At 41.0% G+C, this 22,250-nt stretch overlaps 1 protein-coding gene across 2 annotated transcripts; it reads left to right on the top strand.

Annotated features, from left to right (window-relative positions):
- The first annotated feature begins 9,579 nt into the window (after nucleotides 1-9,579).
- On the top strand, nucleotides 9,580-20,854 carry tmlhe (trimethyllysine hydroxylase, epsilon). Of its 2 annotated transcripts, none has more exons than XM_062529273.1 (8): nucleotides 9,580-9,774; nucleotides 10,016-10,184; nucleotides 12,479-12,655; nucleotides 14,261-14,540; nucleotides 16,766-16,885; nucleotides 17,828-18,064; nucleotides 18,355-18,493; nucleotides 20,373-20,854. In XM_062529273.1, the coding sequence occupies exons 2-8, from the start codon at nucleotides 10,019-10,021 to the stop codon at nucleotides 20,502-20,504; spliced, it is 1,251 nt and encodes a 416-aa protein (XP_062385257.1). In that variant the 5' UTR covers nucleotides 9,580-9,774; nucleotides 10,016-10,018; the 3' UTR covers nucleotides 20,505-20,854. The 2 variants fall into 2 exon arrangements, with proteins under 2 accessions (XP_062385257.1, XP_062385258.1); XM_062529274.1 differs by lacking the exon at nucleotides 9,580-9,774 and adding an exon at nucleotides 9,834-9,862.
- Nucleotides 20,855-22,250: the final 1,396 nt, after the last annotated feature.

The raw sequence follows: 22,250 nt of genomic DNA, 5'->3' as shown, positions 1-22,250 counted from the left end.
TACACCTCTGTTAATCTGCCAGGCCATTGGCTTTGGCACAACATACCTCTTTCCAGAAGAACTGTGTGAGCTCATGGGTGGCTCATCACAGGATCTTACAGATGACCTGCTACCTGTTTTATGGATGACCTTGGTCAATACCCCCTTATTAACTTCAAGGACATCCAGACCATCTTCAATGTAAATTACAGATGGTTGGTTTGGACTGGTGCCGATGATGCTTCCAAAGCCATGGCTCTCATCTGGTACCGTCAACAATTCCGGATCCTCTCCTAGCCTTCTGGCAAGGCTTGGTAGGATGATTTTTAATGCACTCAAAGTAACATGCTTAGCTATGTTCACACACACTGTGAGAAATTGTGCCTTTGTCACCTGTTTTGAGTGGGGAGAAAACATTTGATTTTGTCTACACACTGCAACACAAGATTTCAGATAAGGGGGAAAAAACAGCACTTAAGTCAAATTATACTTACAGGGTTGCTCATAGCATCAGCAAATGATTCCCATTCCCTACAGAGGAAAAACATTGAAATGATTATTGACTGTGTTACTGTGGTTTCAAAGCACCTATTAGAGCAATATTCAGGTAGATAAAATCTATGTACTGTATGTACTACACTGTGAGTCACTTTTTAAAAAAAGTACATATGCAAAATGAATTAAATAATGAGTTTACTGCTATGGCTATCTACAAGGGTACAGTATAATGCAATGTATTGTGGACACATAAAGAGGGTAACTTACTCCTCACTGAGATCCATAATGTACTCATAAAATGGCATCATCTCCATCTGGATCCTGGAGGTGGAAAGTGAGTGCTGGACTCCCAAGTGAGCCTCTACTGCTGTGGGCTCTGGGGAGGCTGGCTGAACTGCGGATGGAGAAGCTGAATAACATAACAGACGATTAACACATCTATTAGCATAGGTGAATTGTAAAGTTATAATGGAAAGGAAAGACTAGGACATCTAACCATCATTAGTTGTGATGCTTCTCTCCTCCGGTGCAGTTGCATCCTCATTAGAATCCATTATCTTCTGAAAGACAAGAATATTCCTTATTTTAAACATGCAGCTATCTACTGCCTTTAAGACAACAGCATGCAGGACTTTCGAAGGCATATACTGTAGATTTTGGTGAACACATTGAAATGTTTCATATTTAGCCTAATATAATATCAAGGACATATTATGCTGTTATATATCCACCACAATGACCACAGGTAGTAACCGCCTTGACAACCACAGCTCCAGCTTGCAACCTCCATGGCAACCCTCTACAGCTATTGGAACACTCTATCCACCTCTTTCCTCAACCCGGAAATATGTATCGTTGCGATGGTTACGATACTGTTTTCAACTTCCGTTCATTCTGTTAACATGTGCGTTCTCCATAGCAAACTAGGTTATGCCTCAACTTAGATTTCGTTCGAAATGTTGACAATTCTGCCCTCAGCATGTATATACTGCATCACATATAACCGATATAAAATATAAAAGTTGACTTTTATATGCGTTATGATATGTTTAGCACCGTAAACCGTCACGTTAAAACAGATACAATGCAGCTTCGCCGGAAATAGAAAACCGTCTCGATGTCATGGCGACCCCCATTGTTGGCTGCGGAATATCGTGGATACTAACGCATGCCTACAGAAACTTTGACAGCAACAGCCTCGCAACCGAGCAACAGAAAAAAAAATATTATAGTAAATTAACCCATTTATCATTTACCATTTCGTTGTAACCGTGGTATAATAATCATATAACAAGTTACATTTAATTTAAGTTTAAATTTGGTTTGAAAGGAAGAGGGACGCCGGTGCAACGCAGATGTTTTCTTTTTAGTATTTATTTAAAAGATGCAAAACATTGACTAACGTTTGGTTTGGTTGTCATTACTAAATAGCCTTCAGCCAGCAGGTTAAAGGTTCTCAATGTGAAATTGGGAGCTCAATGAGCAACAAGCTGTATTTTGATTAATGTACAAAAAAAAGTCTGCCTTTGTGCTGAGCAGGCAAAAAACATCCTGGAAATATGTGAACTAACTTAAGAAATAAATGTACTGCATGGAAAAATATTATTTTTGATAATCCTGAACAATGCATACAATTCCATTATATTCACTGACAGTATCAAATCCCCTGACTTTAAATTGACTTTTTAAAACTTCCATGACCTGTGGGAGTGGTTCCACCCTTCAACCTCACGACTGCAAATCAGTGCTGGTTGCTTGCATTTTGCTTTAAATTAGACAACAGTTAAGTCTGTTTGGTATGCAAATTTGGTCTGAACATGGCTAAATGCTTTATTGCTTAGATTTTGTGGTCTAATTATACTTAGGCTACTAAATAGCCTATAAGTACATTAATTGTGTTTAATTAAAAAGCTAGCTCCTGAAAGTTGTTCCACATACCTTTTCATTTGAATATCATCCCATTTTATCATTATGCTGTAGGCTAATCAGTTCTGGTGGCCTGCACTGTAGCCTAATGAACTGAAACTGATCTGAAATGGACTTCTTCAGTAAGGCACTGCATGATGTCACATGTGTGGCTTTGTGACATCACAGCAGTTACATGATGTCATTAAACAGGGTGTGGCCTTGTGTAAAGGAAAACTTTCTAAGTCATCCAGGACTGGAATTTAAAGAGACCCTATGCAACATTTCCATAGTCATAAAATCGCTTAGAAATCGTTGCTTTGCTTGACTGACCAGTTTTGTAGAAAACAGTAATATTTCCTGCCAAGGCCACTGTGTCCCTATCCGCTATTGCAGCCTTGCAGTTTGTCCGGGGAGCGATCACTCCTTGTTTACATCTGGAAGTCTGAGACGCGCGAGGAACGAGAAGAACCACTTTTGCAATTTATAATATACAGTAGCCTATCCTCTTAGGGCTTAGCGGCAACATACGTGGACAGAACATTTTAGCTCAAATGTCCACAATCGTGTTCACTACTGTATTGGGGATGCTTTGGACACGTACAGGGGCACTTATGCTTCCATCTGGTGATGTCAGAAGTGTCTAACATACTACGGTAAAAAAACAAAATGGCGGCAAACACAAGCGAAAATTCAAGTGGCCGCTCCATACACAAACATCTTCCAGGTAAAAAATCCTGTATTATTTTATAGCTTATTCTTATTTAGGTATTTAAAGAAGCGTTGAACATTAGTCATGACAAAAAAATTCGGGAAAAAAACTGTAAAATAAGAACTTAGCATGTCGCTAAACATGACGTACACGTATGTGTACGCAGGGACTGAAGTTCCTAGAAAAAAAAATTGAAAAAAAGTTTTTCTGGTGTAGCGAAAAGCTGTACATTGTCTAAATGTAATAAATAACAATTCAACAACTAAACACATATACATACATAGATTAGTTGGGTTAAAAATGTCGGTAAACCCTCTGGATCATCAGTATGCCACTGCCCCCCACACACAGCACACTGCCCCCCACCCCACCCCACCCCACACAAACACACCTGATTGCAATTCACATATACCACACTTTTCCATGCAATCCACTACACTTACAATACTTCTCAACTTTTCACACACACACACACACACACACACACACACACACACACACACACACACACACACACACACACACACGACTGCCGTCCTACCCCACCTTCACCTAACTCCCCCTACTTCACTGCATCATAGGAAGCCACACTGCTTACAGACAACATACAGCCCACCAAACCACTGTATCATCATATGACACTGCCCCACATACACAGCACACTGGCTAACACTCCCCCCCCCCCCCCCAAATGCTTTTTGCACTTGCCCCTGCCCCTGGCCAACCCCCCATCACACACACACACACACACACACACACACACACACACACACTGCCCCTTACCAGTGCCTTATTAGCCACATACATACAACACACTGCCCACCACCCTCCGGATAATCTGCCACTGCCCCACATACACAGCACACTGGCCAACCCCCCCCATCACACACACACACACTGCCCCTTACCAGCGTCTTATTAGCCACATACATACAACACACTGCCCACCACCCTCTGGATCATCAGTATGCCACTGCCCCACACACACATGACACTGCCCCCCCACTCCCCCCCCCCCCCACCAACACACACACTTACAGGCTCCCTCTACTAGCTCGACCCCAGGTAGTTGGGTTGGCCCCTTGAGCCGTGGATCTGCCCAAGATTTCTTCTGTCCCTGGGTGCTCCCCCCCCCACACACATACATCATTCACCCCCTGCAGCTTACTCTTACCACCACCCCCTCCCCCCGCCCAAATGCTTTTTGCACTTGCCCCTGGCCAACCCCCCATCACACACACACACACACACTGCCCCTTACCAGCGTCTTATTAGCCACATACATACAACACACTGCCCACCACCCTCTGGATCATCAGTATGCCACTGCCCCACACACACATGACACTGTCCCCCCACTACCCCCCCCCCCCCACCAACACACACACTTACAGGCTCCCTCTACTAGCTCGACCCCAGGTAGTTGGGTTGGCCCCTTGAGCCGTGGATCTGCCCAAGATTTCTTCTGTCCCTTGGTGTCTCCCCCCCACACACATACATCATTCACCCCCTGCAGCTTACTCTTACCACCCCCACCCCCCAAATGCTTTTTGCACTTGCCCCTGCCCCTGGCCAACCCCCCCATCACACACACACACACTGCCCCTTACCAGTGCCTTATTAGCCACATGCATACAACACACTGCCCACCACCCTCCGGATAATCTGACACTGCCCCACATACACAGCACACTGGCCAACCCCCCCCCCCCTCTTTCAACAGTGTTTAAAAAGCCAATTATCAATGTTCAGATGCAAAGAAAAACCTATTATTATGTCACTTGAAATATTACATAATAAAGTAGATTTCCTGTAGGCTACAGATAGCTATAGGCCTAGACAATATGCTGTACAAATGACTGAGCTTGGCTCTGAAGTTAAAGATGGCATAACATGGATGAACAGAGTATTTTACTTTGTCCTAATGAGATTAGACATTGGTCTGTCCAAACATGGCCAGATGCTAGAAGCCCATTAACCCACAGAATAAAATCGCCCATTTCATATATCTAGCGCCCCCCTATGGTTATCTAATGAATAATCAAAGTTTTTTATAAAATAATGTTGCCAAAATAATTTCAGTGGTTCATCAACTCGCAACAGAGCGAACGGCACCTCTGCATTCACTTTGTGACCCTCTTTTGACTATAACTGCACTATGTAATTTTAGAAATCGGGTAGCGGATCTGTAGTTTGATGGAATGAGACATAGGAAGCTACAAATTTGACTTGCTTCGATGTACTAACACATAATATCATGCAACATTCTCTATATTTTCTGTGGACATCATTATTTGCTGGATAAACAAATAGCATGCATGTGACAGATGAAAAGTGCTTTAGTGTTTTAGTGCTTTAAGTGAGCTGTATGCTGATTGACTATATTGCAAAGACTGATCACAATTGTCTTGTAAAAAGTTCCGATCTTATAGTCTTAGCATCGTATCACTCATGGTTGTGGTGTTGGTAGTGGATAAAGGCCTACCCATGACTTTATGCATGCGGCACTAGTGCCTAGGCCTAACCACAGTTGTGGGTGTATCCATTACTAACCCCACTCTCATTCATGCCATGTTGCTTAAAGGTATACTATGCAGGATTGGCGATCGTCATTTTCGCTCGTTTTATGCTTGCATATTTCTCTGCAGAGCTTCCCCTACAGCTTTAGCGTGTATATTTGACAAAACTCCTCAATCGGTCAGTATGCCGTGCCTTTTCATGAGACTTTACATGACACTTCCTGGAGTAGAGCATGGGTGCGTGCCCGGTGTCTCCTGAAGTTGCAAGTGTGGTTTTACCGCTACAGACCACTAGAGCGGCCAAAAAAAACACCGTTCGACCGGTAATGACCCATTTACAGTAATCATATATAACAGTATGGGACGAATTGATTAACTGAAAAACGTTGCATAGTATACCTTTAATGTAAGTGTGCTGATATGGATTTGATTTGATTATGGTTACTAAATAACCCATAATTAATATATTAATTGTGTTTAAATAAAAAGCCAATTCCTGAAAGTTGTTCCACATACCTTTTTTCAAAAGCCAAAAAAAAGAGAAAAAGTTTTTCTCAGACCAAGGCACTCCTTAATAAAACGTCTTTATTAAGTTAAGGACATTATCCTATAAGAACTGATTTAAAAAGCTCATGTGTAGCGGCGGCATGTGCCCTGAAGAAGGCCACATGCCGCTACGTGTGAGCTTTTTAAATCAGTCCTTTATTTAGTTTTATTAAGGAGTGCCTTGGTCTGAGAAAAACTTTTTCTCTTTTTTTTTTGACATTTGGATTCTGACCTTGCACCAAGAGCACCCAAAGGCAACTGAAAATACTTGGATAAAGAGCACGCCACATCAACATGCTGAACCACATACCTTTTTGTTTGAAATGTCATCCCATTTTATCACTGGCTGTAAGCGAACCAGTTCTGGTTACCTAGCTGCAATGTAGCCTAGTGAACTGAAACTGAACTGAAATGGACTTCTTCAGTGAGGCACTATGATGTCACATTTGTGGCTTTGTGACATCACAGCAGATACATGATGTCATTAAACAGGGTGTGGCCTTGTGTAAATGAAATCTATCTCGGTCACCCAATATTGAAATTTAACACCTGAAATATACAACAGTTCCCTTGATGGGCACAATTGGCATTCATTTTCTTATCAATCATGTTGCCCAATGTTTGGTGATGAATGCCTGTAACTTTCAACAGTGATTGAATAGCCAATTATCCATCTTCAATTTGAGGCACACACACACACACACACACACACACACACACACACACACACACCGGTCCAAGTTTAGGCCTGATATTCATACCTTGTATAGAACTATGTCAGTCACATTCACACCAAACACAAATACACTCCCGTACACATGTTAAAGATGTAAAATAGAATTACTCGTTTCAATTCATTCTGTTCATTACTGACATTTCTTCTACCTTACCCAGATGAATCACAGGACAAAGTTCTTTTTGTGCCATGTTGCTGATCACCGCTCTCCCATTGAGATTGGGATACTTTCTACCTGAGCAATTTGGATATGGCCAATGTTTTGACATCATCCAATCAGAGTAGTAGCAATGAGCTATCTGTACATTTATAAAATGTTCAACAAAGTCGACAGCGTCATGAGAGTGAAGTGAGGTATGTGTGTTGAGGAAAACGTCTGCATTTCAGACTTCTTATTCCCCGTGAGAGTTTAACCAATGCGATAATTCAAAAACCCCATGTTATTTTCCCATAGGAAAAAACACGAGATACTGGATCACAGAGATGACAGCTTTTTTGTAGGTGAACTTCAGAGGTCTGTAAACCTGTGTTTTTAGACTGTCATGATAGGGCCCTTAATGTTATTTTAAACAAATAGAAAGCATATTTTCTACGTTCTGTTTATGTTTATGTAGCCTATAGGACGTTTTTCATTTTTGGAAGAGGAAAAATAATGCTTCAGATGAAACAATTTGGTGGACCCCTGTGGTTCCTCTGCGGACCCGGTTGAATATCACTGCAATAGGCTGCACAAATGACTGAACTTGGCTCTGGAGTTAGAGATGGCATACAATGGATTAGAGAATTTTACCTTGTCCTCTAGTGAGAACAGAGGGTATTAACTTTGGTCTGTCAAAAACATGGCCAGATGCTACTTTACAAGCCCATTGGCCCATTTCATTATATATCTAGCGCCCCCTCATGGCTATCTGGTATATACATGAATAATTAAGTGGGCTTTATGCTGCATGATTGGCTACATTGCTGCCAACTTCTACCTCTATCTCCAACTCGAAACGGTAACTAACTTGTGGAGGGAGTCGGTGACAGAGGGATGATTTGTATCACAGTTTGAATTTACGTCTGTCTTTGCTCTGATTTGTCTGTTTTTTGGTGGTCATTTCAAAGTCTGATATTTGCATATAAAGTAGAAAACAAACAGTTCATGGCAGGCCATGCATCGGAAACTCCTCATTTAGCAAAGTCTAGGTAAGAATGTTTTTCTATTTCTGCTTCAACTGTTGCATTGCTTGGCAACAGGATATGCTAAGACTATGGGATTGGAACTATTTTTGGGGGTGGTGGATGAGAGAAATCTAAATTAACTACATGTATAGAAAACCCAATTTGATGTCTCAAAACTGAATTAGAAATTGAAAGCAATATGTCACTCATGTTTGTAGCGTTGGTAGTGGATATAGGCCTACCCATGACTTTTACCTAGTGCCTACGGCCGAACCACAGCTGTGGGTATATCCACCACTCTCACTCATCATGCCATGTTGCTTAATATAATATAACTGAGCTGATATGAATTTTGGTTTTGGTTATGGTTACTAAATAGCCCATCTTAAGTACATTAATTGTGCTTAATTTAAAAAGCCAGCTCTTGAAAGTTGTTCCACATACCTCTTCATTTGAAATATCATCCCATGTTATCATTCGCTGTAGGCTAACCAGTTCTGGTTGCCTGCATTGTAGCCTAATGAACTGAAACTGAACTGAAATGGACTTCTTCAGTGAGGCACTGTATGATGTCACATTTGTGGCTTTGTGACATCAGCAGCATACTACATGATGTCATCAAACAGGGTGCAGCCTTGATAGCCTACATAAAATTGTGTCACACCCAGTATTTACGTTTCAGTCTGTCTTTTTCCAACTGGCGTGCTCCACTAAAGAACACCACCTGGCCCTGTTGCCCGTACACTCATGGCAATCCAAACTATTCTCATCTGTGGTTCCTAAATGGTGGAATATGCTACCAGAGCAGTGATGTCCCTTCCTATTCCTTGATCTCTATTTATCTACAAAAGTGTGAACTAAATGAATACATTATTGTTGTTGTTGTTGTTGTTGTTGTTGTTGTTGTTGTTGTTGTTACAGTTATTATTCAAACCTGTGCAGTCAGGTTGCATTCACTCCTGACAAAATGTAGCAAAACAAAGACCAGTTTGCCTCTAAAAAAGAATGCTGTTGACCCATTCCACTCCAAAGTGTTCACACTGGCGGTACGGTCACAAATATGTGATTAGAATGTTCGGTGAACTGAGAGTTCCGCATTATGATGAGACAATTACCCTCCGAGATTTCCCCTACAGACTGTATACAGAATACTGAAACTATAGATTGCTTGCATTGAATTCTAGAAGGAACTTGGAAAATAATTCACTCCTCAACAGGTTAAAACACTCCCCTTTGGCTGGAGGCTGCTGTGCTGTCCATCATGCCCAAAACCTCATGCCACAAAAACTGTTTCTTTCAATCTGCACTTGGACATCTAAACAAAGATCAGGACCTCTCATCCCCCTCCTCAAAATAGTTCAATTTGTACATTAGGCTACGCTCCAGCACACTCCCTTACATTTTTCCCTCAGTGATTTATCTCCTCCCTGATATGAAAATATGGCAGGTCTACCTCTTACCAGCAGGTGTCGCTGTTGACTGATCGTCGGTCGAATCTGTGCAGGCTTGACTCCATCGAACTAGTCCACCACTCATATGCTGACCTGCAGCTGACCAACTTTTTCAGTCAGCGAGAGATTCATTTGTTCAATCATTAATTTGCACATTTGTTATGACATAAAATACCGCGGAAATTGTATCTCTCTCGTTAGAATCTATATTCTTGCCGTGTTGCCGTGATCAACCTTGATAGTAACCGACAGTGTTCACAGTGTGTAAGTAAATCTTGTAAACTGAATTCGCTAGAGTAGCCTTCTCCAATTCCAGTTTGCAAGTTTGGTTAACGGATAGAGTTCTACCGCGGTGATTTTGCTTGTTATTTCGAGTCTTATTCAGTAGCCTAGCGTCATTGTTGAGCAAAATAACCGGAGCTATGACATACTGTAAGATATTTTGTAAGGAGGCGAGTAGCATTAGAAAGCTCATTCATTTCAATATGTATTTTCTGATTTTCAGAATATGTTGCTGCGACGGATTCGCCTGCCTTGGTTTTCTGCGTTGAGGGCTCAGGTGACAATACCGGCTCGATTGCAACGTTCGTGTGAAACTCTGAGCGGTAAACGATGGCAGCACACAACTCCTCACCAAAGCCCTTGCTCCTGGAAAGCCAGAGAAGACTGTTTAGGTGAGTTACCGCCTGTGGTCTGCTAGCTAGAGCATCTAAACAAATAGCGAATTTGATGCGAGAGTATGGGGTCCATGTACCGGAGCAGCAAGTGCAAATGGGGAAAGAGATCCCCTGGGAAAAATGCAACCCTCACTTACAGCAGCAGCTACGTATTGTTATGAAAGTAGGCCTAGCAGGGAAGGGAGGCTGTGTGAAGCCCATTCGTCAAACAAACCATGTTGTTAAAGTAACTTATCCTGTAGAATTCTAGTCTGTAGGCAATGTGCAATCAGCAGAAATGTATCACATGATTTAACTGAAACAGTTATTGATGCCTGAAATCCTTAGGCTGCAGCAATGGAGCATAAGAAATCCTGCAGGAACCCTGCAGGATTTCACATGGCTAAAAGCCTGTAGGCTATACTTTAAGAGACATGAGTAAACGTTTCAGATGTTTCTAGAAGTTGTCATGGTTTGGGCAAATTAAATGCTTCAAATAGATTTCAGTTTTACAGAGCATGACTTTGTCTTCCTCAGAAGTAAGGATGGAGACGAGACTGCATTATGTCGAGAGAATATTTGTGTAAGAATATGTAATGGTGGGTATTTTAGAATATGCCATGAATATACACAATAAAAACAATGGGGGAGAAAGATCGTGTGGTCCCGCTCTAAAATTACGAGTCTGCCTCCAATGTAGGCTGAGACAGAGTCAAGACCAAGTATGTTTGCTTTTAACGAGCCTGCGTCAGCAAAAAATGGTCTCGAGTTCTACTACACTACTCAGAAGTCAGAGCTGAAGAACACTGCTGGATTTGATGATACTGTATGCTCAGTTTAGTGAGCTACTTATGTCAGTTTGACACTGTGAACTTGAAGTTCATTTGAAAGTGTGAACGACGCATCACCACAAAGCAGAGATGGAACAGCTTATATTTGTCCTGAATAGTCACAACAAAGGCCTGCATTTACACAAAGTTCTCCAATGTGCTCCATGGAGAGACCACTGTATTTCATGGCATCTAAATCAACAGTCCAGAGCCTAGTCAGCAGAGAGGGTCACTCACACTCTACTGACAGACTGATAAGTGTGTGCTGCCTTACAACTAAACAACTTGACAGCAATGCTGAAAACATGAGTGTGTCATGATTAATGTTTATTAATATTGCTGATGAACTTCTTATAGAGCTAATTTCCTGGAATGCCACAAGTACAACACTTTGTGCTGTGGAAATGGAACAATGGGTGACTAGGGTGCAGTGATGCAGAGTATCACTATAATCAAGTGGATCATCACACTTTTTTTGCCTTTATCTTCAAATAGTTAAACATTGACTTATCAGATTTACAAATAGACAGCTGGTGGAAATGGGCCAGACAGGGATATAAAAATCTGGTGATGTTATTTTCATATCTCTTTGGCTTGCCATTTTTTTTAACCTGAAATGTTATTTCCTCTGTAGAGTAACGAGTGCATCCCAGGTCAGACGTGTGGCATATTGTCTGTTGGAAATTAAAACAGACAGGCCCCTAAAATAGCACACTGTACAGTGAGTGTTGGTCTGTCAGACTTCCATACACATGTATATAGTCTATCAGACAGGTTGTGCTGGTGACAGTTGAGAAATGTCAGCGTCATCAATAAAACTGGACACATGTACACTTATGTTACATATACAATATAAACTCTACCTGTCAGTGTAAGGTTAGGTTCATATAAGTAGATTTATGCATTTTTTTTTATTTATTTTATGTCAATATGATCATTGTCCTTTATAATGCCCAATTTTGTTTACAGATTAGTGGGGTTTCCATTGACATTTGTAATGCACATTTTAACCATTCGAATAAGACATTCTGACTGGATATGCTTGAAATTAGCATTTAATCTTCTAATGTTCATAAAACACTATTCGCTAGAAGAGCATGGACTAACTCTCTATTCACCGAAGGTTGTGAATAAAATGGATGGAATTTGTTACATTTCTGCCTCCGTGTTTCCATAAATGTTGCCCTTACGACCTTATGTTTTGGTCTCAAAAGTCTTCTTTTGATCAGTAGAGCGTCCATTTTTTTATTTGTATTACACGGTGGATGGAAACGCATCTAGCACATTTTCTTCAGCCAAATTTTCATGAATATGCATAGAATATGTGTGCATGAGCTCAATTGGAATTTCCGCTATTGATCTAGTAGTCAGTACTAATATGATACTGGCTTATTGTACCTGACCTCTGTCTGAATTTGTGCTTAATTGACTGTGTCAGTATTTAACTAACGTTATGAACTGTAACTCAACTCAATTTGGCAGAGCTTAAATATGGTGGACTAGTCATGCAGTTTGACTACATGTGGCTGAGGGACCACTGTCGCTCTGCGTCGTGTTACAACAGCAAGACCAATCAGCGCAGCCTGGACACGGCCAGCATTGACCTCAGTATACGTCCAGACCAGACGAGGGTTGATGATGAGAATCTTTTCTTGACATGTGAGTTTAACTTTGTGTCTCTATGAACTAGTCTACAGTGCGTCAAAGGGCACTGACTTAACTGAAAGCCTTACTAGAATGACCATTAGACAGATATGTTGCATTGTACATTTATTTGAAGTAAAATACATTTTGTAATTACTTACTGTTACAATCTGCAGATGCATTAATGAAAGTACACTGAATTGTCTAAAAACACAGACACCCTGCTGTGGTTGTGCTCCACCATTTAGGAACAACTCTAAAGTTCTCTGACCTTCTGCCAATTTGGCATAAAAAGGTTTGGGTGCCTTTGGGTCAATATTTCTGTTACTGTGAATAGTGAGAAAATGAAATGTCCTCTCCCTAAAGGCTTATGGAACATTTTAAATCAATATTAGTGTATTATTTTTGTTTTGTACAATTTAGAGTAAAAATAGAAAATGAGCACCATGCAACATTAAAACCCTCACCAAGTCTGCCAACTTATTGCTTGTGATGCAGATTTAAAAATGTGTTTGATTAGATTAGATTCAATTTATCTTTGTGCAGATCATTTTGTTATTTATCACGATCGAATGTCTAGGTTTTCTGAAGTAGGCTATACGTTTAGGGTAGAATGAAAGGAAATGTGCCTGTATCTGCAAGAAATACCGGTAGGTCATCACAATGAGAGTAAATAGTTCATTCTAGTACAGGAGAGACCCAAAATCACAGAGGAATTGATATTTATGTTCTTTGACATAAATATTCAGCACCATTTAGCACTAAGATTTGTCAGCAGCTAAATGGTCCTACCTGATCTTGATCCAGTTGTGCTACATAGAGCAATATCAAGCATTCCAGGCATGCATTGGTAAAGATACAGACATTCATTGTAGCATGGGTATATGGTACTGTCGATTGGCCAAAATTTGAGTTTGCAAATAGTCATATCAAATATTGACAGAATCCAATATTGTGCATCACTAGCGCCTATGTGTGGAGGCTACATCAGAGAAGGTTTAAATGTGGACTGTTTGCCATGCCTTCAAATCATAGATATATCTTCCTTGGATGCCAGAATTTTAAATATCATGTAAACCAAAATCAGAGTGTACAAGGTAGAAAACGGCAAACGTTGTGAAAAAATCTGCTGTCTGCTGTAGATTAGCACAAACATGCAAACTATTTGGCGTGTAAACTATTCAGGGTCTTTAAATAAATGTCATCTAAAGCTTTTGCCTTTTAGAGGTCATCTTTTACTCGCTTAGCTATTCACAGTAAGATGCATTTTGACCAGGGGTGTCCAAACTTTTGCATGCTGTTGTATGTTGAATATCTAAAACAGAGATAAGGCAGGGAAGACTTTGAGTGCCATAAACTACACAAGGGAGTGCTGTGTACATACGCATTAACTTCAGTGAGGACACCATAGCCACGGCGATGGTGACGTGGTTACACAGTAACTCCCTTTAACCTCGGCAAGTGTCATCAGACAATGTATTATCTTTCTGGTGGCCCGGAGAACATGTTGTCTTTTAATTTTTATGTTTTCTAAATTGTTGATCATCTATCCTGTATGGCAGTAAAAACATAAAAGGTCGCTTTAGTCACTGGATCTTCATTTCAATGAAACCTTTTCAGGGCCAGACGGTCACATTACACAATATAAACTGGACTGGCTAGTGCAGAACAGCTATGAGGGTCAGAAACGTAGTGCCATGCAGCCACGTAACCTATGGAATGCCAGCAGCTACACTGGTGCCGAGGCACGCTCCGCCAGATGGGAGAAGTTCATGAGCTGTGACCAGGAGCTGAAGCTGTTCCTCAACAACTTCTTGCTCTACGGCATTGCTTTTGTGGAGGATGTGCCAGCGACGGTTGAAGCCACAGAACTGGCGACAAAGAGAGTCAGTCTCATTAGGTGAGCTGTACCTCAGAGCACTTGTTTGTTTTATTTGAACTGTTTTGATTGTATCCAACTGATTTTCTTTTCTTCTTATATCGGTATTTCTTTTTTAGTTGCCCTTTGACTGTCTGAATCAGAGGAATGTTGTAGTCCTCCCCACAGGCCACTAGGTGGTGTCATAGCCTGAACAATGCGCCCAGGTGGAGGTGTGTCCATGACCATAAACGGCACCCAAAACCATACTGTGTCTAATAGACCACACACACGCACTGTGTGTCTAATGTATCTCAAACACACATTTCTGTCTGATGCATCACCATCTGAATTGGCCGGTCGTCCTCACATGTCACCAGCCACAAGCCTCTGTTGACCTTGTGCTCAGACAGAGGAAATGGTAATATTCATCCATCACCTCCTAACTTAAGTGAATACTTAATATGAAACTATCGCGACACTTTAATAAAATACAACCACAAAAGATACCAATGCCCTGCACCCTTTTGTAATGTTTCAGTAAATGTGTGTATTTTACAAACTAGTCCTTGGCTTTTACTGGTTTGAGGTCAGAGGCCCTTAGTGAAAAGCAGTCTAGGGAAATGTTCACCAATCCATCGCAGTAAGGAAAACTGCGACGGAAAACACACCTAAAACATTTGAGGACTTACTCATTTAACGTTACAGCTTTTTTAGTTTTCCAAGATTTTCAACAAGTTTGATATACAGTACATGCCAGCTATTTTCCCCACCTGTTCACCATCTGTTGTCAAATGATAGCCCTCCATCTGTCATGACGAATCAAATGTGACAGAAAGAGTAAGGAGTGGGAGGAGAATAAGTGAATACTGATAAATATAACTGCAAGCAGCAATGAGGGGACCAACCAGCATACCGTAATTTCCCGACTATAAGTCGCGGCTTATACATTGATTTTGCAAAATTTCTTCAGCTATGAGGTTAATACAGGGGGGCAGTTAATATGGTGTTCATATGGTTTTGTTTCTTTTAACTTGAATAAAACACTGTCCTGCGGCTTATACACAATGCGGCTTATACGCAGGAAATTACTGTAGCAGGCCAAAGTTGCCATGGCAACTCAATGATAGTACATCAGGCACATAGCACTCACACCTGTTTCCTGTCAAGCACCCAAAGATTGGTAAAGATGTAAGGTCACTTCCTGTTTGTGCAGGTGCAAATATGAAACTTGGTGAAAGTAACCATGTTATAAGTGTGCCAAATTTCACAACTTTTTACCTGACAGTGCTATGGGCTGCCATAGACTCCCATGACAGGAGAAAGGTGCATAGTAAGAAAAGGTAAAAATAGAATGGGAGCCTTTGCAGCTTCTTTGCTTGGCCCCTAATAATTCTGATGCTGAAATATGAGAGACAGCTCAAATCAAATTAGATGCTCAAGCACCACTTTTTATAAATTACCTTTACATACTTGTGCTGAGCTAGAAACATACAGTGTAAATGCACAGTAAAATGTAGTAAATGTAAACGGAGAATGACATGAAGGGGAAAATGAAGCTAAGAGGGGAAATAGCACCACTAGAATATCATTATTGTTTTGTCATATGTTCTGCGACCTTATGAAGTTTTTGTCTGCATGACGGTTCCTCTTAAAATGACCATACACTTCATATTCTATTGTTGTATATTGTTGTTCTATTGTTGAATATTTTCAGAAATGAAACCTTCCCATGCTGTCTTGACTCGAACCTCAACCAATATATATAATTTGTAGGTCTTTGTTTTCTGTTCACCTACTGAAGCTTGATGTGACCACAATGGTGTGTCCGAGTGGACTCGAAACAGCTCCTTGAGTTCTGTTTAGTTAACATTTGTGTGACAAAGATGGCTTCTGCTATTATTGAGTAATAACTAATTGTGATAAATAAATGACTTCCGTTGGATTTTTGCTAAAATAGTCTGGCAAAAAAACTAATATTGCATTGATGATTGTTAGCAAGCTATCTCCCATTTTGTTACCTCCTACTTGGAAGGTCAGGTGTTCCCCATGGCTGAGGGTTGCTATCCTTTCAGCTGTTATGGTGAAAACAGCTTGTCCTCCTGCGGTCAGTGGGGGTATAACAGGATAACTTTGCTAGATAAATGCTCTTTCAATCCTTCTAGATTGAAAAGGATTATACTTTTAAATATTTGAGGTCAGGAATATGAATGTTGGCACCGGAGTGAAATGAATAGTTTGTCGTTTGTCACTTTGTAACTTCCCAGGGAGACCATGTATGGAAGGATGTGGAGTTTTACCTCTGACTATTCCCGAGGAGACACAGCCTATACCAAACTGGCATTAGACCGCCACACTGACACTGCATATTTTCAGGAGCCCTGTGGGTAAGTTCTCCTGCAGTAGCTATATTTCATCATTGCTTTTGTCACGACCCCAGCCTTTGATCACGCCAAACCTTGTCAACCAGCCGTGGCCTACTGGTTAGGGCTTCGAGCTTGTAGCCGGAGGGTTGTAGGTTCGATCCCCGACCAGTCCACGGCTGCAGTGCCCTTGAGCAAGGCACCTAACCCCTCACTGCTCCCCGAGCGCCACTGTTGGGCAGGCAGGTCACTGCTCTGGGTTAGTGTGTGCTTCACCTAACTGTGTATTCACTGCATACTGTCTGTGTTCACTAATTCACGAAGTGGGATTAATGCAGTGACCGCATTTCGGTCAAGAGAGGGCGACACCTTAAATGCAGAGAGAACACCCAGCGTAGGAGGTCTGCCGCCTTAAGCAGTATGTCATACTGGCATACTGACACTATTGTTAACTAATAAATGTCTTACCATATTTTCAGTCTTTAAACCTGCCTCTGTCTGCATGTATTGAATTTTCTTTTTTTTTTTTAAAGATTATTTTTTGGGCTTTTTATGCCTTTAATTGGACAGGACAGTAGAGAGAATGACAGGAAGTGAGTGGGAGAGAGAGTCGGGGTGGGATCCGGAAAGGACCCGGGGCGGGAATCGAACCCGGGTCGCCGGCGTACGGTGCAGGTGCCCCAGCCAGTTGCGCCACTGCCGGGGCCGTCTCTAGTATTTGTTAGATATTGGGCAGACACTAACCCAACGTGTTACACAAACAAGGTAGATTACAAAGCCACTGACAAGAAGTTATTTCTGCTGTGTAATTATATATCCTCAACATCAACCAGCAATGCATTGTTCTGATTTCTCTGCATGCCACATTTACAAAATACAGGAAACACATTGTTGTGGAGATACAGTAATTATATAGACAGTTTCTTTGTTGTCGATAATCCTTTGGGTGTTTGTTTGTTGTCACAGGATCCAAGTGTTCCACTGTCTTAGACACGAGGGTACTGGTGGCAGGACACTGCTTGTGGATGGCTTTCATGCGGCACACCAAGTTCTTCAGAAGTCACCTGAGCACTTTGAGATCCTCTCACAGGTGCCCATAAAGCACGAGTACATAGAGAGTCTCAGCGATCACAGCAACCACATGATTGGTATTGGCCCTGTACTGAACGTTTACCCATGGAACAATGAAGTCTACATGATTCGGTATGTTCACAGTGACACAGTATCCATAGTTATCCATCACAGTGGGCTTACTGAAAGCTTCTCTCCTTTTTGTAAATATCTTCACATCCATTCCAATTCTGCTCGTATAATTTTGTAAATGGTATGCTAGTCGTTGAGGTTAAGTAAATACACTATGTCACTATGGCAATCAGTATTGTAGCTCATTCTTAGATGTTTCCTAAAAATAGCACTTCAGTAAAGTTGGCTAAAACTTGCTTAAAGTGGCAGACTTACCCTGGAACTTTAAACCCCCTTTTGTTCTCCTGCAGTTATAATAATTATGACCGGGCCGTGATCAACACAGTCTCACAAGATGTGGTTCAGCGTTGGTACAGGGCGCATCGTGCGTTGACCTCAGAGCTAAGAAATCCAGAAAATGAGCTATGGGTGAAGCTGAAGCCTGGGAAGGTACGGTTGCATCTTTAATATTTCTGTTCAACTTTGAATGTGTATGTACTGTAGGCAGTGCCTGATTATGTGCCTGATCCTTTTTTTATCAGGCACATAAGATGTATTTATTTCATAAATCTTTATGATTTGCTTCTTACTAGCAGCCTAGCACAAAAAAAAAGTTGTCAAATAGTCTCAAAACCTATTGAAATCCTAATTGAATACAAAACCTAATGAAAACCTCAAAATTGACTATACATGACTCACTCTCAGTACAACAAGAGAACAAGCAAGTTAACTTGAAACATGAATATACTTCATGTTGGGTCACTTAATTAAAGAAAAAAACATAAAAGCGTAAATGTATAGGATTAAGGTGACCTGGAACATTAAATAAGACACAGTACACACAGACAAGTAGATTCATTTACTAGTAGATTGATGGGTATTTTATACCACAGATGCATGAAGACCCAGTCATATCAGGCAATGGTGCATAAATCAGGAACAGTTTCATTTACAATGCTGCGCATCAAGGGAGAGACCGCATGGCTTCACATAAAGATCCACCCGCTGCTCTAACTAGACAAGCAAAGGGTCTGGGTTTAAGTATCCTTCCAGGTTGACCGGAGATGGCGTTGGTCATCCCATTTTGCGTGGACTGCGCTGAGTCAGACCCTGAGTAGTGCCAACCTGGCAACCCGGAGCAGATCACAACTGACACATGGGGGTGGTGCACCCATGCAGAACAATGACCAGCAGCACAAACACAGTATTCCTTATCTCCCTTATCTCTGAACACATAGCCACATAAAGACACACTCGGAGATGGTTCAGGAACAGAATGAACAGTCAAAGATGTGGAAGAACACAAAACAGAGAAAATGCTAAACCAAGGCTGTATCCGATCATAATTCTGACTAAATAGGGACACTTAATGCAAAGCGTGAATAAGAAACATAGGGCCATAAACTACGTATGACTATGAAAATCAAAAGACATGAATTCTGATTTTGATAATCAAGATTATTTTGGTGAATAGAATAAGGAGACAGATGTGGTTGGTTGTCACCATATTGTGTTCCCATATAAAAATACCCTCAGGACACATATCCGAATGTAGCACACCTAAATGTGAATGCGTTCAAATGTGCAAGTGTGTTCCATCAAAAAGAGAAATATGTTCAGATAAATCTTTTCTTCCATTCCTATTCTGGTCTCATGATGTGCAGCCATTTGTCTGTCTTAATCTATCAGTCTTACCAACTTCATGTATTTTGGCCTTATAATCAACTTATGAGGGGTGTTTTTTTTTTTAAGACAAAAATTACATTGTTATCTAAATGGCGTAGACCCAAAATATGCATGATTTTCTTTTAAATCTCCAGAAAATGTAATTCAGTCTAGCTCTTCATTAGTAACTCTTATTTTTCTGCCGCTTAAAAAAAAAAAAAGAAAAAAGATATCTTAACTTCTTGCCTTACTAGCCTCATGCTGTCAGAGGCAGCGCTTAAGTTACTGCTGATGTCAGTTCAATTCATTTGATTCTAAATTACATTCCATTACATTACATTACATTTCATTTGGCTGACGCTTTTTAACCAAAGCGACTTACAACATGGAAAAAAACTATTAGGATTTTTAAGAGCATTTTGAACAACAATAAATAAATACAATAAGTGCATCAGTGGGTCTAGTAAGTGCATAATAAGTGAATAAGTGCATGAGTGAGTGCGATTGTCTGAAATAGTGCTATGAGAGAAATTCCCTTTGATTCCAAATGAACTCCTCCCACAAGGTCATCTTTATTGACAACTGGCGGGTCCTGCATGGTGATGTCAGTTCAATTCATTTGATTCTAAATTCCCTTTGATTCCAAATGAACTCCTCCCACAAGGTCATCTTTATTGACAACTGGCGGGTCCTGCATGGGAGAGAGTCGTTCACGGGCCTGAGGCAGCTGTGCGGGTGCTACCTGACCCGTGATGATGTCCTCAACACGGCACGATCTCTGGGGCTCCAGGCATGAAGACCTTAGGCTCTCCTCTCCAAACCTGATCAACTCCAATAGATACAGATAGATGGAAAGACCAACCATACCGCGTTCTACCTATGAAATCAAATGGCTTTGGGCACAATGCACTTTGGGAGAGAAAAAAAGCTGGAAAAAGTTGATATATTCATTATCAGTTATTATGGTCAGTTAACATTATTTACATTAGGAATCAAGCACTCTAGACTTTATCAGTATGCATACTCATTTATAGGCATAGCATTCACAATATAACTAAAATGAGTAAAATTAAATCTCAACTTACTACATTTTGATTTATGCTGATTGTGATTTAAGTAATCGCTTTGTTCACCATAATGATTCAACCTCAACTAAATTGTGTGTAAATAAATAATAATTTAAAAAAAAAGCAGTGTGTGGGTTTCTGCTGCTTTGAACGTTACACGTTTTTGCATGATGTTCATTCATTGTGATGATACATGGACATGTGAAGGACAGATAAACAGGCCTATCATTCCCTGCTAGTCGCAGACCAGTGTATTCACTTTGCCATTTTATTATCCAAGTCCATGTTTGCAAACTAGCTCACATTAATGTCAACATTTCAAGGCAGGTATGTTGACTTCTTACCATAGTTTTGAAGACTGTTTTTGAAAACTAAAACACATGGTTAAAACGGTACAGTGAATTATTATCAACAATATTATTGTTGAAAATTATGAACAACTAGTGCAGCGCCCGTTCAAACATGCTATTCCCTATTCCTGTAGAAAACCTGTAGCCCAATTACATGCTCGCAGGTAGGCCTACTTCAAAAATACAATTATCACACTCTGTATGCCACTCTGCGTGAAACCAGTTGTTTCCCCAATTGTTCACTGTTACGCCCGGCTCAAGGCACAACACAAAAAGAGGCAGAACAACAGATTCCAAATCAAATTATATTTATTAAGGTATTATTTTAAAGGAAGTGTCTAGGGGGATGAAAACTATAGTGTATGAATGCGTGTAGGTCATGTGTAAGTAAGTAGAAGTGTTATGCAGTGCGTGCGTCCAAAAGATGTGTGCATGTGTGGTGGTCGAGAGAGAGACTGATGTAGGGGATGATGATGGCTTATATGGCTACACCGGCGCCAGGTGAGGCCAATCTCCCTCAATTAGGATCCCCACTGCAAGCCAGCATTCTGCCCGTGTGGCCACCACGAGAAGCAAACGGCCTGTAGGGGGAGCAGAGGGGCGTCACATTCACCAATCCATTTCCAATCCAAGGAGAAATAAGACTGTTGTCAAGTGGCATAACAAATACTGTAGTGATGTGGGGGCTCTATGGTATGTTGATTTAAGGGTAGTAGATGGCCTACACTCTGTAGGCTAGTTTGAAGGCCCACTCTAACCATTGATTAACCCAAAAAAAATCATCTTGAATAAAATCCGTCATTGCCTTAACAGCTTGTATGTATCTCCAGCTTCTGCCCCATCTCCAGTCTCTAATTTGGGGAGCTTGTGGGCCCTTGCAACTCCGTCACCTGACTACAGCTGGATGACATTTTTAATTTAGCTGTTCTGTAGATTTTTGATTAGATGTACAATGGCAAGTTCTAATATTCAGCCATGGTCACACACAAGTTTATGCTTCTCCTCGGAATAATAGTGCAACTGTAGAGAATGCAGTAGTGCTGATTTGTTGGAATGGCCTTGTGTTAGTGCTTGTGCGGCTGCTGCCATTTTGAGGAAATGACTCTCAGAGGTCTCGCCACGCAG

This window comes from Sardina pilchardus, chromosome 24, assembly GCF_963854185.1.
Source record: "Sardina pilchardus chromosome 24, fSarPil1.1, whole genome shotgun sequence".
NCBI lineage: Eukaryota > Metazoa > Chordata > Actinopteri > Clupeiformes > Clupeidae > Sardina > Sardina pilchardus.
The sequence above is the reverse complement of the archived record's forward strand: the minus strand, read 5'-3'. Positions and strand labels throughout refer to the sequence as shown.